The sequence below is a fragment of the Pavona decussata genome, unplaced genomic scaffold (genome assembly GCF_977016875.1).
Source record: "Pavona decussata unplaced genomic scaffold, jaPavDecu1.1 SCAFFOLD_94, whole genome shotgun sequence".
NCBI lineage: Eukaryota > Metazoa > Cnidaria > Anthozoa > Scleractinia > Agariciidae > Pavona > Pavona decussata.
The window spans coordinates 1,073,704-1,087,629 of NW_028145511.1; the positions used below are offsets into that span (position 1 = coordinate 1,073,704).

Below are 13,926 nucleotides of genomic sequence, written 5' to 3' on the forward strand. Positions count from 1 at the left end.
GGTTTTCAATTCAGTGTGGAAATTAATTTCGCGTTTGCTTTGGTTTTACATTACTACGCTCTGTGATTGGTAAACAAAACTCGCGTCACTTTCTCAACCAATGGGAATCCAAACCAAAGCCAATCGTGTTTTGGCCGCACGCGTTTTCCCGCGCTTGGCGCTAGTTACATGTTATTTCTTCGAATTCTGATTGGCTCGTTGTGTTGTTTACATCGATTGGCCAGAGTAATTACTTTGGAAACCGCTCTGATGGCATTTAAAAAAACTAAGACCTTTAAATAGTGTTTCTTATTAGAATTGTAATTGATTAGTATTTTCAATTAGAATTAAATTCAGTTGATTAATATTTTTTAATTTGATTGTAATTAATTAAGTCGGCTTGGTGTTCTATAATACGCAGTCGGATGTGTTGCGCGGTAAACATGTAAATGAAAACTGAACGTAATGCTGGGGCACTGGAGCTTGTAGTTCTGCACTGAATAGACCCTTATCACCCGGCGGCCATGTTGAATCTCGGGGGAATAAAAAGCTTTGTTTTCGCACGGCAAGCCTCGCACTGACGCGAATTCAGTGCGAGGTTTGCCGTGCAAAAACAAAGCTTTTTATTCCCCCGAGATTCAACATGGCCGCCGAGTGATAAGGGTCTATCATGGTCAGGTACTGGGGCCAATTTAATAAAACTTTTTTTCACTTGTAGTTTACACATTGGGGCGTTGGTTTAGCATGCACACACAAAACGAAACTCAATGAAAGTTCAAAACCGAATTCAATAATCATAATCATCGGTTGAGTGCTTTCTATTTGTCAGAACTGGCCTACCAGACTTGGTGTTCCGTAAATGCAGTGTACAAATTTGAAAGACTGATTCTTCGAATTCTTCAAAATAGTACATTCTCAGCGGTGAGTAGTGTGTGCCATTTTGAAGCAATTCAGAAAAGTGGCATAAAAACTGGCGTTCAACACTCGAAATGGCTTCTCTTTGTGAAACGAAATTATCTCAGGACCTCGGTTCCACGGGCCTTGGTTTTGGTCTAAAATATAAGGGGTGGTGGGTGGGGCAGGCCCCCTGGCCCTCACTCTAGATCCGCCACTGTCATGTGTTCAACTAGCCTCCCCCGCAGACGCCCTTTTGGCACGTCATGCAATCTTTCCTTCCCAACATCCCGTTGGGGAGGAAAGATTGCGTGATGATCTTTGCGCACAAACGAGTAGAAACTGTGGACAAACTTGCGAAGGAAAACTTGCTCGTGCAGTGAAAGAGTGCAGTGAATAACAAAGGCCCCGAGGAGGTTTATACGGAACTTAGCTCTGGTAAATCAACTGCAAACAAAGCACTTTAAAAATAGAAGACAAACGATGACTTATAAAACGTCATCGTGCACACACATCTTGATAAAGAAACCATAGATACAAGTGAACATACTGATAACTGTTTAATAATGCATTTAGCAATTAAATCTGTTTCTGTTTCCTTTTTTTTTACATTTTATTATTATTCAACATTTTTTCTTGGTTATTTCACAGTACATTTCTTGTCACTACTGCGTCTGAAGTAGTTACTTTATAATCACTGACAATTACTGTGATTTATACTATTTGTTTTGGAAAATGTATAGAGGGGTTTTCAATTGAGTGTCAAAAGTAATTTTGCGTTGCTTTGGTTTTGCATTCCTACGTTCTGTGATTGGTTAACAAAACTCGCGCCACTTTCTCAACCAATGGGAATCCAAACCAAAACCAATCGTGTGTTGGCCGCACGCGTTTTCCCGCGCTTGGCGCCAGTTCGAATTCTGATTGGTTCGTTGTGTTGTTTACATCTGTTGCGATTGGCAAGAGTAATTACTTTGGTTTTGGTTTTACGACACTCAAATGGAAACCGCTCTATCTTAGTTACAATGTAACAAAATAAACACTATACAATGTAAAACTAATTACCACTGTAATAATAATTTGTTACAGTGGAATTTCGATTTAACGAAGGTCCAAGGGACTAGGGAAATTGGTTCGTTAAATCGAGGTTCTCTTCCATGCTAGAGAATATCGTTCGTCACACCGAGGACTTTGCTATAGGGAGGTTCGTTAAATCGAGGTTCCACTGTAAAGGTGTACAAACAGGAAAGTTCATTAAAGCGAAGGGGTTTAAAAGACATTTAACACTTAACCAATGTTTATCCGTCATAAACCGCTTTCAAATGCCATAAAGAAACGCAATGGAAAAAAGTGAATTAACCCATAATGAATACGTATTTGAAAAAAAAAGTAATTACTTCATTAAAGATAAGTATACTGTTTGACATCAGTGTCTGTCTTCAGTGCCGAGTTGAGTGCGGACACAACGGGAACATAAAACCAAAATAGTTAAAAAGTTGTTCGTTGTATTCCCACGCGGCTCTCGCGCCATCTTCTCAACCCAAACCAATCGTGCCTCGCTTGCACGCGTTTTCCCGCGCTTAGCTTGGCGCCGGTTACATGTATTTGCTTCGAGTTCTGATTGGTTCATTGCGCTGTTTACGTGTGTTCTGATTGGTTAGAGGGATTACTTTGGTTTTGTTTTTACGACAATTCAAAGCCGGTCTGATACCTGTTCAAAATACATTGCAGTCCTCGATTGTATGCTTTTATTGTGCTCCTTCTTTAGGCATTTATTTCCGCAACTTCGTCCCTTTCACGCTGGAACAAAAAGTCCTAGTGCATTTTTGCATCCTTCCCCGAGCCCAAGCAGTCCCGAGTAGTAAGTGGTTCCCAAGAAGTCCCATGTTTTTATGCGTTGACTTGATGGTGAACACACGACGACGAATTTTTCTTTCTCTTTCTAAACTTGGGTACGGTCTCCAATAATTCAACTCCAGGAAATTTCACTTACATTTGGCATCTAAAACGAGTTGTAATAATCACGACGACTTTTGAAAAAAACGCGAATCGTCGCCTAAAGCCGTAATTTTCTTAGATAAACTCTGTGATTACAGCCTAGAAACCACCTTGTACTTCTCCTAGTTGTTGTTATTTTCTGAAGGCAGCTGGCTCGGGAAGACCATGCTGTACAAGGCTAAACATCTTGAATTTTTCACCCATCTCTGATGGACTTGTCAACATTGTATAGCCGCTCTGTAGCGCTTCTGCTTGAGAAGAATCGGCGTTTTCAAGAAGGACCTTGAAAGAGAAAAAAGTTCTAAATTAAACAAACAAAGAAAGTCAGTAATAATTGAACAAACATTTTCGACACAAAATGGGGTGGTTTGAAATTCTCTTAACGTCCTTTCCGGGTTCTTCAAGCACCCTCTTGCTCTTAATTCCTGTTATCGTTTTCTTTGGCTGCTGAGGCAACCTTTTCCCTTTTTGCCCGGCGGCAGCGCCGTCAAACAACGATGTGTTTTTTTCCGAACTTCGAACCCACAAAATCAACCCCGACGGGGGGCCAGGAGGGGGGCGGGGGGAGAACGGGGGTTATTCCATATTGGGCACTACCGGGAGGCTCTACTCCAAAGGGGACCTTTTCACCCTCGCAGTATGCATAAGAGTAGCGACATTGAAAATTTTAGTATTTTAAAGGGTTGCAAAAATAGACTGTGAACTGAAAGGGTAGAAAATACAAGGGTAGCAAAATCTGAGCAGAAATTTCTCGTTGACGAAGAAAAGATTACGTTTGTCGCGATATGAATAGTCCTGCTCTACCAACAACAGAGGGGGTATTCTTCTGTCTGTCTTTATCTTGATGTATGTTTTGGCGTACGTCTTGATGTACGCTTTGGCGGAGGCGCTTATTTAAAATCATATCAAGAAACAACATTTTAAATAAAACAAAATTACTTTTTTTCTTAAAAGATCAACAATAACAACAGCAGCAGCAGCAAGTAGTAATTTGGCGTTTCCTTTGTTTTTGTTTCTTTGCGCTCTGTGATTGGTTGGCAAAACACGCGCCACTTTCTCAACCAATGAGAGGCAAAACAAATCGTGCGCTGCTCGCGCGCGTTTTCCCGCGCTTGACGCCGGTACATGAATTTGCTTCGAGTTCTGATTGGTTCATTGCGCCAAGTAAGGCTGTCGTGATTGGTCAGAGTAATAACTTTGGTTTTGGTTTTGGTTATGCCACGCTCACTTAGAAGCGCTCTATTAATTTTCAGTCTTATATACGGCGCTTATTCAGGTGCAATGTTTCTTCGAGCAAAGACGGTACTAAGATTGAAGTTTCATAGGTTTAAGGGCCCCCACAGACGAGGCAAATTGCTATCGACAACTATTTCCAATCGACAACTTAATTGAATCGACAACAGTTAGTGTTCGGAATGCGTTTCCACATGCGAAGAGTTTAGCTGTCGATAACCTGTATGTTTTGAGGGAGCCTGAAAACTTGCTTATGATGCGCATGTGTACATCGTACAGTTAATGGCTTAATAATCCATGACTTACTCACAGACGGGAGAAAGTGAGTTGCTGATAACAAAACTGCCGCGTTTGTTATCATTCGACGACTAAAGTAGTTTTCCTTTCGAAAAGGAAAACTACTTTAGTTGTCGATAACAAAGCGGTAGTTTTGTTATCTTTTGAAAAGGAAAACTACTTTGTTGTTGACGACTTTATTTTTCACCATTTGTAGTCGATAACTTGATTCACACACGAGATGTTTTGTCATCGGTAACTTTTTGTTATCGGCAACTAAAAGGTTATCGATAACAGTTGCCTCGTCTGTGGAGGTCCTTATTTATAGTTTGAACAACAGAAATAAACAGAAAGAGACAATCGATATCGCATGTCAGATGACATCATTCTAAACTGTGATGTCAAAACTCCGTTAGGTTTTGATAACAATAGAGGCACAGTCCCACCAGGCCAAAACGTCTGAGGAGTATAAACCCTACCAGAGCTCCGTGGGCTCCATTACGTATCGTACACTTGGCTAAACTTACTTACTCACTTACCCTCATTCTCATATCAATTCCCATTTGCTGAAGGAACGACCTTTGTGGAACTGGACCAAACGTCTGAACTGTGAAGGCGAACAAAAGAAATAACGAATTCTAAGGCAAGAATTTGTGACACATCCAAAATTATCAGGGTGTACGCTACACTGGTGTTGGTTCGAAATGATAGTGATAAACTTAACCAATAAGAAATTGCTTTTAATAAAAAAGTTCACATATCGTACAAGAAGCCCTTCGTAATCAGACAGATACTCAGTTTCAAGCATTCAGATTTTGGCAAGCGAAAGAAAGGGGATGCGCAAGCAAAATTATTGTCAGGAATAAGTTCTACCGGGGCACAGGAAGTGAAGGCATTCTCTTTTTGCAGCTCGATCGGATCGCAAAATTTCCTCCGATCACCGTGTTTCCTGGTGACAGTTTGACGTTATTTGCTTATAACAACGTTACACGCAGCCTGGATGATGCCTGGAACAGACTAACAGACAACACACAATCACCGGCAGCTCTCAGTCCTCACTGAATGGAGACCCAGTCAACACCCTGCGTCCCAGTGAGTCACACAAATAATAAAACTACATTTTTAACCTTCTGTAAACGAATACCTCTTCTGAGCAGACGCTTAAAAAAACTTTTCCAAGCTGCCTTGTCCCCAGGCATTTTTCTTTGGTAGCGCATGGTGTTATGGGGCGTCCTTCCCACCAAGCCCTGCGCCCCTTTTTTCACGCCGTTTATGCGAAATGAGCTGGCGCCCTGGAGACGAAGCATTTTTTTCAAAGGAAACTCACTAACCTTTCCCACGAGTAGCATTTCTGAGGTAGGAAAAATCAACATTCGCAGTCACGTCAGCATTACCTGGATCTTCCAAAACCTCGTGCAATTTATGCTTCTTGAAGGCCTGAAAATACACGAGAACAAAAAAATCTCCGTTTTCAAATAGAGACGATCGAAAACGCAGACGGTTGGAAGGGGCCTAAATGTATTCCTTTGATGTAATATCAAAACTCTGGAAAACTCACCCTCAGTGTGTGCCTATTGCTACCATCTTCACCATAATCCACAATCAGGGCACGTCCTCCATGCTTTGCTATGGCCTCGCTCATGTGTTCCACAACAGCCCCTCCCTGAGGGCACACCTCTATCTGGTTGGACGAGGTCCCATGAGGCACCAGTGTTTGTGAGGCTACTGTGGGACCAGGGGCTAGGACAAACCTTAGGTTAGAGGACCTATATAAAAAGCCAACGTTTGAATAGATCAGTGTATGTAAGCAACCAGGCTTAATTCTAGAAATTGGCTGATGAGGGGCCCAAACCTCTCATGAAAAGGTACATTCCAAACCAAAGAAAAGTCACTAAGCCCCCTTAAGGAGCGATTTCTCAATAAAAGGACCATTTGGAAGCAAACACTTAACGATTTAATGCCTTCCAGTGATTTGGAGATGAAAAGAAAGTGAATATTTTGAAACACAAACAAGGAAGCATGATGTAATGCAAAGAGCACAATTTTGTGGTGAAATGCTATTTTACAAAAATCAGCCAAGCAGCCTGTTGATTTGTTTTTCCAGAAAATACCCATACCTCCCCAAAACCCACAGAAGGTCATGGAGATTCTGTGGAGCTGCGTGGAGAGGGGGGTGGGAGGTTGGGGAGGAGGAGATTAAAACCCAGAGTTTTCAAAGGAAAGTATGGAGCCAAAATTGGAACTCTGGAACTCCAGAGACTGAGAGGTGGGGGTGGGGGTATAAGGCAAACCATCAAACCTTCCATGGGAGGGGTAGGGATGTTTTCTGAAATAACACAATGAAAATAAGTGCTCTGTTGAGGAGATATTTTGTTTTTTTCTTGTGGGGGGGGGGGGAGGGGGGGGTAACTGTGCAAGGATTTAATCCACTAAAATCACAAAACAAGAAATGCATCATTGATAGGTTATGAACAGACTGCAGCTGATTGTACCAACCCTTTCTCCGGTGTAACATCAACAAGAATTTCCCGCCAGCCTTGATCTGTTTTCTACAGAAGAGCAAAAAATAGCACTAACGTTCAATTTTGAGCAAAATTTTTCAGGAACACCTTGCTTTTCTATAAAAATTCAAAATTATTCTTTTACCATAGTTTCTTTAGTTTTACAGTAAAAATTAGTTAGTAGTATAGACCAGTTGTAATAAAATTATTGTGCAGTTACAGAAAAAATCCATACCCACCCTATGGAAGGTCATTGGAAATTCCAAGGGGAGGGGGGTCTTAAAGTCAAAATTTTAGAAGCAAAGTATGAAGCTAAACTGCAATTTCCTGGGCCGGGGACAGGGATGCGAAACAAAAAACCTTATGTGGGGGGAGTATGGATATTTTCTGCAACTGCACATTATATTATTACTAATACCAAATTCATAATGAAGAGAACCTGAAATTGATGAATAGGAAGAGCATCAAAGAACTCATGAGCCAGGAAAAAGAGATTTCCTCCAAAAGGGACGTCTTGGATTGCTCTATACCATGATATTGGGATACCTGTCCGAGTGGCACGCCTTTTGTAACAAAATCCTGATTCATCCTAAAATAATAATAATATTATAATATAACAATATTATTGAGACAAATTTTAAACTCATTTAATAACAGACAGGATAAAATTAATGGTGCACAAGGGTTCTTCTACTGAGATAATTAAGCAACAACAATTCTAAAAGCTTTGAAAAATATTACAATATTTGGCATTTTTTTTCAAATTGAAGGAAATAATAATTATCTCTGAAAAATGCATGGTAACCCCTAATTTGAATTACAAGACACTGTCCTTAATCCTTTAAGCCCTAACAGTCATTAGCATAAAATTCTCCTTGTAATACAATGCATATTCAACTCCTGAGGTCATGAGAATTAAGGATATGATCACCGGCACTTTTGTAAAAAAAGTGTGGAGAAAAGATAGGAGAATTATTTTGTTCTTTGATATTAGGGGTTAAAGGGTTAAAGAAACCCATATTCGGCTGACAATCCTGAGTTGTGTAGAATAATTCCACATTAGCAAAAAGAGGCCTGCACCATCCTTAGAGTAGCTCTTTGTGAACACTATTTAACCCATTAAGCCCTAACAGTGATCAGCATCAAATTTCTCCTTGTAATATCAATGCTTATAATTCAACCCCCGAGGTCATGAGAATTAAGGATATCATCACCCAAGGTGAATTTCTTAATATTTTAATAATTTCTCCCCAGTACATTTATAAGAAAAGTATTGGGACAAGATAGGAGAATTTGTTCTTTGACATAAGGGGTAAAAGGGTTAATACACATCTTAAGAACTGAAGATGTCGAAAGGGATCTTCTGAAATTATGTTTTTCGTAAAGTTTATCACCCGGCCAAAAAGTAGTAGAAATAGTTAAAGTACAAGTGGCTGCTAAACTCAAAAGTACTTGAGAGTTGTTAAATATAAATGGCTAATTTGAGTAAACAATAACTGCTTTCATACATGCACCTTAAGGTTACCATATACCTTAAGAGGTGTCTCGTGTCCAAGCAATGTAGCGCATCTGGTTTAAACTGTAGATACATAAACCCCTACATCAAATTAAAGCTTATAGAGCTGGCTATCACGCTATGCCAAGAATTTTGAAATAAAATGAATATATTTGTCGAATTTTTAGCGCGGTTTTCTCAAATCAATTTTTTCACTTTAAGGGGACACTTTAAAGAGGGAATTTGTTCGTTTGCCTTCAAAGTTGGACAGTAGCTAGTTTAACATATATAAACAACAAAAACATGTCAGCGAAGTTTTTCTTTCCAAATATTTTTTCTCCGAGAGCAATTTTTGTACAATCACTCCACATTTTTTAATCCTATTTCGAAAATGTTCTGTAACATTTTCCTGCAATGGAGTATGGCAAAACGCAGATATGTTTTTTTAGCGGTTTGGATCTGGAAAGTGAGGAGCAAATTAAATTAGTGAAAAACAAAATTCGCTTTGACTTGTAGCTTTCAAAAGGTGATTTGGAGGGTTGTATTTACAGGTCATGAAAAATGCAGGAATTCATTTTATTTCAAAATTCTTGGTACAGTTTGATAGCCAGCTCTATAAGCTTTAGTTTGATATAGGGGTTTAGGTATCCACAGTTTAAACCGGATGCGAGACACCTCTAAAATTATACAGTAACCTTAAGGATGGCGCCTACTAACACAGAGGTATTTTTGCGCAGTTTATGACTACGTGGGAAAAGCAGATCTTAGCATTAGGGCTATTGGAATCCAAAATGAAAATTGGGATAACCACACATTTTTCACAGATAATTTATTAAGCAGCAATAATTCTTAAAACCACTTAAATACAAAGCAATGTATGGCATTTTTTTCACAAATTGAAGCTTAATTATCTCTGAAAAATGCGTGGTTACCCCCAATTTTCTTTTTGGATGCCAATAACCCTTGCCAAGATCTAGTTTTCCAGCCTACTTATAAACCGTGCAAAAATATACCTGTTTTACAAGGCACTGCCTTTTAGAGACCAGACTTTTTCAGACCATCTCAAAATGCGCAGAACGTATGCACGGTAGCAAAAGGAAGAGCAAAATCATGGTGAAATTACCATCTGATAATTTCAGTCAGAATGAAAATAACAAGTTAAAGAGCTTGTGTACATGTATAAACACTGATGGTCAAATTTCTGAAAATGCATGCATGAAAAACACTCTGTCAGTAACACACTTCACACTGTAAGCATTCTTGCTTTGTACCTCATTTCCCTCATTTCCTTGTGTTGATCCATCTTGTCTTTCTTTCTTGTCTTCCTGGGTATTATTTACCCTACCAGTGAGCGTCTTTTCCTGAATTTCACTCAAGGCTGGACTTACTTCAACCAAATGCACTGAAAGTTTGCTGTGGAGGTCGGGGAACTTCTGAAACACCTTTTGCACAAAACAAAGGTTATGTTTCTCTGTAATGCAGTGGTTAATTTTCCTCTAGACTACCTTACATGAAAGAGGCACATAAGTGATTTTGTCCAGTGTCTTAGCATGCATGAAGAGACTGGGAGTGCTTTTCATTCAGCCAAACTATTCGGTTGGAAATTTGGAAATTTTCCTTGTCAAATGGAAAGACTCTTCTCCATTCTTTCCAAACTTGCAAATCTCATTGGTTGATCAAAAAAATGTACCGGTAATTGTGATGGTGCAGTGATGGTGCAAGATGACCAAAAATTGGAAAATGGAAATTTTGTGCAAATGGAATGGTAATTTTGGAAGGGAAAAAGTGGAGTGCCTCCGAAGGTCATCCATTTGTACTGCAAATTTTGTTTGATCTGCGAGTGCCAGTGCGAGTGCCAGTCTATTTCATTCAGCTAAACCACAAATTTTGGCTAAATGGAAAATGCCCCAGGAGAATCTTGGATTCTTGGATGGGATGCTATCAAAGGAGTAAAGGATCACTTCCCTAACACTTAATATATAGGTCTTCCCTTACTTAGTAGCTTGAGGCATACACAGGGTTCGTACTCTTTTGAGCTTTTAAAATTCCATGACTTTCCATGACCTTTTCCGTGACTTCTCCAAGTTTTCCATGACCTAAATTTGACCATTTCCTTGGAGATTGTCTTCCATTTTGGGTATGTTTCTACTATTTCCTTCGCAAAAAACCCCCAATTTATTTTGTACTTTTTAAAAAACATAATTTTCCATGACTTTCCATGATCCACACCTAAATTCCATGACTTTCCAGGCCTGGAAAATGAAATTCTAAAATTCCATGACTTTCCAGGTTTTCCATGACCCATACGAGCTCTGCATACAGAGGGGGGTCAATTTGTAATACTTCTTGATCAGGAGTCAGTTCTTACTACAGTCACCTGGCTTGTGTTCAGACAATTGCAGGAAAGTTTCTCAAATGTCGAACAGGTCAGAAACATTTGTTCTGTCACCAAAATAGTATTACGTACATGTACAATGTACAACAAATTACAACATCTTAACTATGACTCACCCTTAACACATCAGAAGCTAGGGTCCCTCTCCCAGGTCCCAGTTCTACAAACTGGACATTGTTCTTTCCTGATGTCATCCACTGGTTCACAAACCATACACCTACAAGCTTAGTAAAGTTCAATATATGAGGAAGGCAAGTCATGCTCAGACCATAGTCCCAGTGGGGTGGGGGTGGGGTGGGAGGGGGAGGGGTACTCTGTGAGAACAAAAAAAATATAGGTTGATCCTCTTAGTTACTTTTTGGGTTACATCCTGGGCCATTGGGCCCAGTTTTAACTGACCATTATTCTCGACATAAACCCTAAAAGAAGTCCACCCAAAACAAGACCACTTTCCAATTTCTAACCACTGAAAAAGTCACCAGTTACTACTAAATATGTTTAACTCCAAAAAGGTAATGCAACTCCCAGTCACTGATACACTAGTGTGCACTCTAATGGGACTAAGGTGCTTGTAGCATGAAGCTACGAAGAACATAACTGTCTCCCTTCCCCAAACCTGGATGGAATCCAGGTCAATTTCAGGGTGATCTAAGTGTTTGTAAATTTAAGGATCAGTGGGTAAGTTTCTAAACAAACTGTGCTGCTGAATCGGTGGGGAGAGCAAATGAATGTTTGGTTTCACCAACAGAGTTGATAAGGTAATTTGGCGACTGTAATGATATTCGACTGCTGATGTTTCAAGTGTAAGCCTAAAGTTCATGTTTATTCGAAAAATCAAAAAATTAGCACAAAAGAGAGACTGGCCGGCAGGTAGCGAGAGCTAATCTAGGTGGGCCAGACTTACAACTGTTTAAGGATAAAGTCAATATTATTACAGTTATTACAATCAAAGACAGAACAAATAGAATTTAGGGAAGGTAGGGAAATCATGATAAACACACAAAAAAAGAAAACAAAAGTAAAAAAATTAACGGAAAACAAAAATTCATCTGAGTGAAACACTCTTACTTGAATCTCTTTACATTGGCCAAATTACCTTTAAAACTCTGAACTGATAAAACCAAACATATTTCGTAAGTAATTATGGTCTGACCTTTACAGACAGCTATCCAGGAACTAGCCTTAACTTAGTAAAAATTTTCTATTTTAATAGTTACTGAATGGCTGTTGTTGGTCACTGGATAGATGCCAAATGTAAGGAATCAGAGCTTAGCTCCTGGTTTTACATTGTACTCTGTGGCTGCGTGCTTATTACCTTATGTGCCTTTCAAATAACTTTACCTCTCCAAAAACCTGACTGATTTCAGGTGAAGTGATAAAATCTCCAGCTTGACCAAACACATCATTATTCATATAGTATCCCTGAAATGGAAATTAATACAGATAATTTAGATATGTGAACCTTTGACCATCTTCAAGAAAAGGGTGTATATATATATATATATTTGACAATAGTCCACAAGCGCTCGTTGGATACAAGATGATAGATAGCCAATTAGGCATGCAAAATTTCACAGTTACCCTCTACGCTTCGCATCTAGGAAACCGTTCATCAGACAATCTCTAAGTCTTGCACATTAAACTCTGGAAAACATGTCAGCCATCTGAAGGGGTTCACTTACTAAATACCTCCAAAAACTGTAGCAACAAAATCATTATTCCTGACAAAAAGAAAGGAAATAACACCATAAAGCTGTACTTACCGACAGTGGGTTTGTCAAGACTTCTTGCATAAACGCAGCGACTGTGAGTGATCCAGATGCCTGTTAGCACAAGAAATGGTTATCAGTACAACTAACTTACAACTAACTGTAGTAAAGAACAGTTAGGGTGAAAACTGAGTTTTCAGCTAAACTAAACTGTAAATTTCACCATCTGAAAGAGATCGTATCACAGTCCAAAAGAGCCGACAGGGTTTATAAATGACCCTGCTGAGGTTTTTCTTTGCTATATCCCTGCTTTGATTGCCATGTCCCATTTGACCACAGCTTAAAATATTAGCTTGATTAGCTTTTATTCAAAGTATATGTTTGCATATGATGGCAAATGATTGCAGATAAACTGGGTTTCGACATGGCTGAAAAGGGTATTTGCGAAAAATTGCAAAAAAAGTGATCTGTTTCTGCTTGCATAATTATCCTTGAGACAGCAGAATTGGCCAAATATGAGTTATGACGGTATGAATTTGAACCGCATGACTGCAAAACATTGGTTTCCATATAAATGATTTCAGACACAGCAAACAGAACAACAACAACAACAACCTTTATTTTCCTCATGATTACTTAGAAAGGTTGTCATATTGTTACGTGGTTCGAAGTCTATTTGCAATCTGAAATCCTTTGTGATTTTATGGAAAACCCTAAATGTTAGGAGAAACTAGACTTTTATCTAAATCCCATTTAATTAATCACTTGATGCAAAGTTTAAATAGCTTTTAAATTTAACTCTTAACACACTCAAGCTTGCATTGGCGTAAAAATTTACACAAGTCATTCAAATAAATACTGTACCTTTATCCTGTTAATGAGATGGTCTTGAAGCGTGAAATTGCCCAAATTTGTGGATGACAAACCTCGACACGAATTCAATCCGGGAGCTACAAGGGACAATTTGAATTCCACACTTTAAAATTCTATTTTTCGGCATTTCACCGCCATGCAAAATGACTTTCTAACCTGAGATATATTCGGAGAAAAGTCTTGTTTTGATTTTTAAGACCCAAGCAATGCGGGCAGCCATATTGGCGGCCATGTTGGCCGCTATGCAATAGAAAGACTGGGGATGAAATTATAACAAAACGCGGGAGTCGCGCGAGGTTAACGCGCGCGAGTTTTGTGGAATTCTAAATTTCCACGTGGTCTCTGTTGTCGATTTTTCTTTTCACACCTTTACTTTAGTTTTAACTAATAATATTTCTGGATCTCGCTGCTGTATTCTTTGAACTGAGTAAATTACCACAATTCCTGGCCAACAGATACATCAAATAACTTTACTACATACTCACAGAAGTTCAGCTCTAACTCACTAAGACAACTGGCATGTAAGTTTATGGCTGGTGTTTTAGGTCATCCGGCATTACATATAAAGCTTATAAA

General features: G+C 39.2%; 1 protein-coding gene across 1 annotated transcript; it reads right to left on the minus strand.

Annotated features, from left to right (window-relative positions):
* Positions 1-1,414: 1,414 nt before the first annotated feature.
* Positions 1,415-13,598, minus strand: LOC146473276 (protein arginine methyltransferase NDUFAF7, mitochondrial-like). Its single transcript, XM_085118491.1, has 12 exons — positions 13,507-13,598; positions 13,342-13,427; positions 12,532-12,591; positions 12,110-12,190; positions 10,885-10,992; positions 9,645-9,815; positions 7,318-7,467; positions 6,874-6,926; positions 5,936-6,143; positions 5,709-5,814; positions 4,917-4,984; positions 1,415-3,150 (listed from the first exon to the last, which is right to left on the minus strand). The coding sequence occupies exons 1-12, from the start codon at positions 13,580-13,582 to the stop codon at positions 3,001-3,003; spliced, it is 1,317 nt and encodes a 438-aa protein (XP_084974617.1). The 5' UTR covers positions 13,583-13,598; the 3' UTR covers positions 1,415-3,000.
* Between the last annotated feature and the right edge of the window lie 328 nt (positions 13,599-13,926).

What these genes read in the sequence shown, in the direction of transcription:
- LOC146473276 (XM_085118491.1), bottom strand. Translation starts at nt 13,582, where the DNA reads ATGGCCGCCAATATGGCTGCCCGCATTGCTTGGGTCTTAAAAATCAAA. An exon ending in GATGTTACACCGGAGAAAGG is followed by an intron (nt 6,144 to 6,873) that starts GTTGGTACAATC and finishes CTTTTTATATAG; the next exon opens with GTCCTCTAACCTAAGGTTTG. An exon ending in GCAATAGGCACACACTGAGG is followed by an intron (nt 5,815 to 5,935) that starts GTGAGTTTTCCA and finishes GTGTATTTTCAG; the next exon opens with GCCTTCAAGAAGCATAAATT.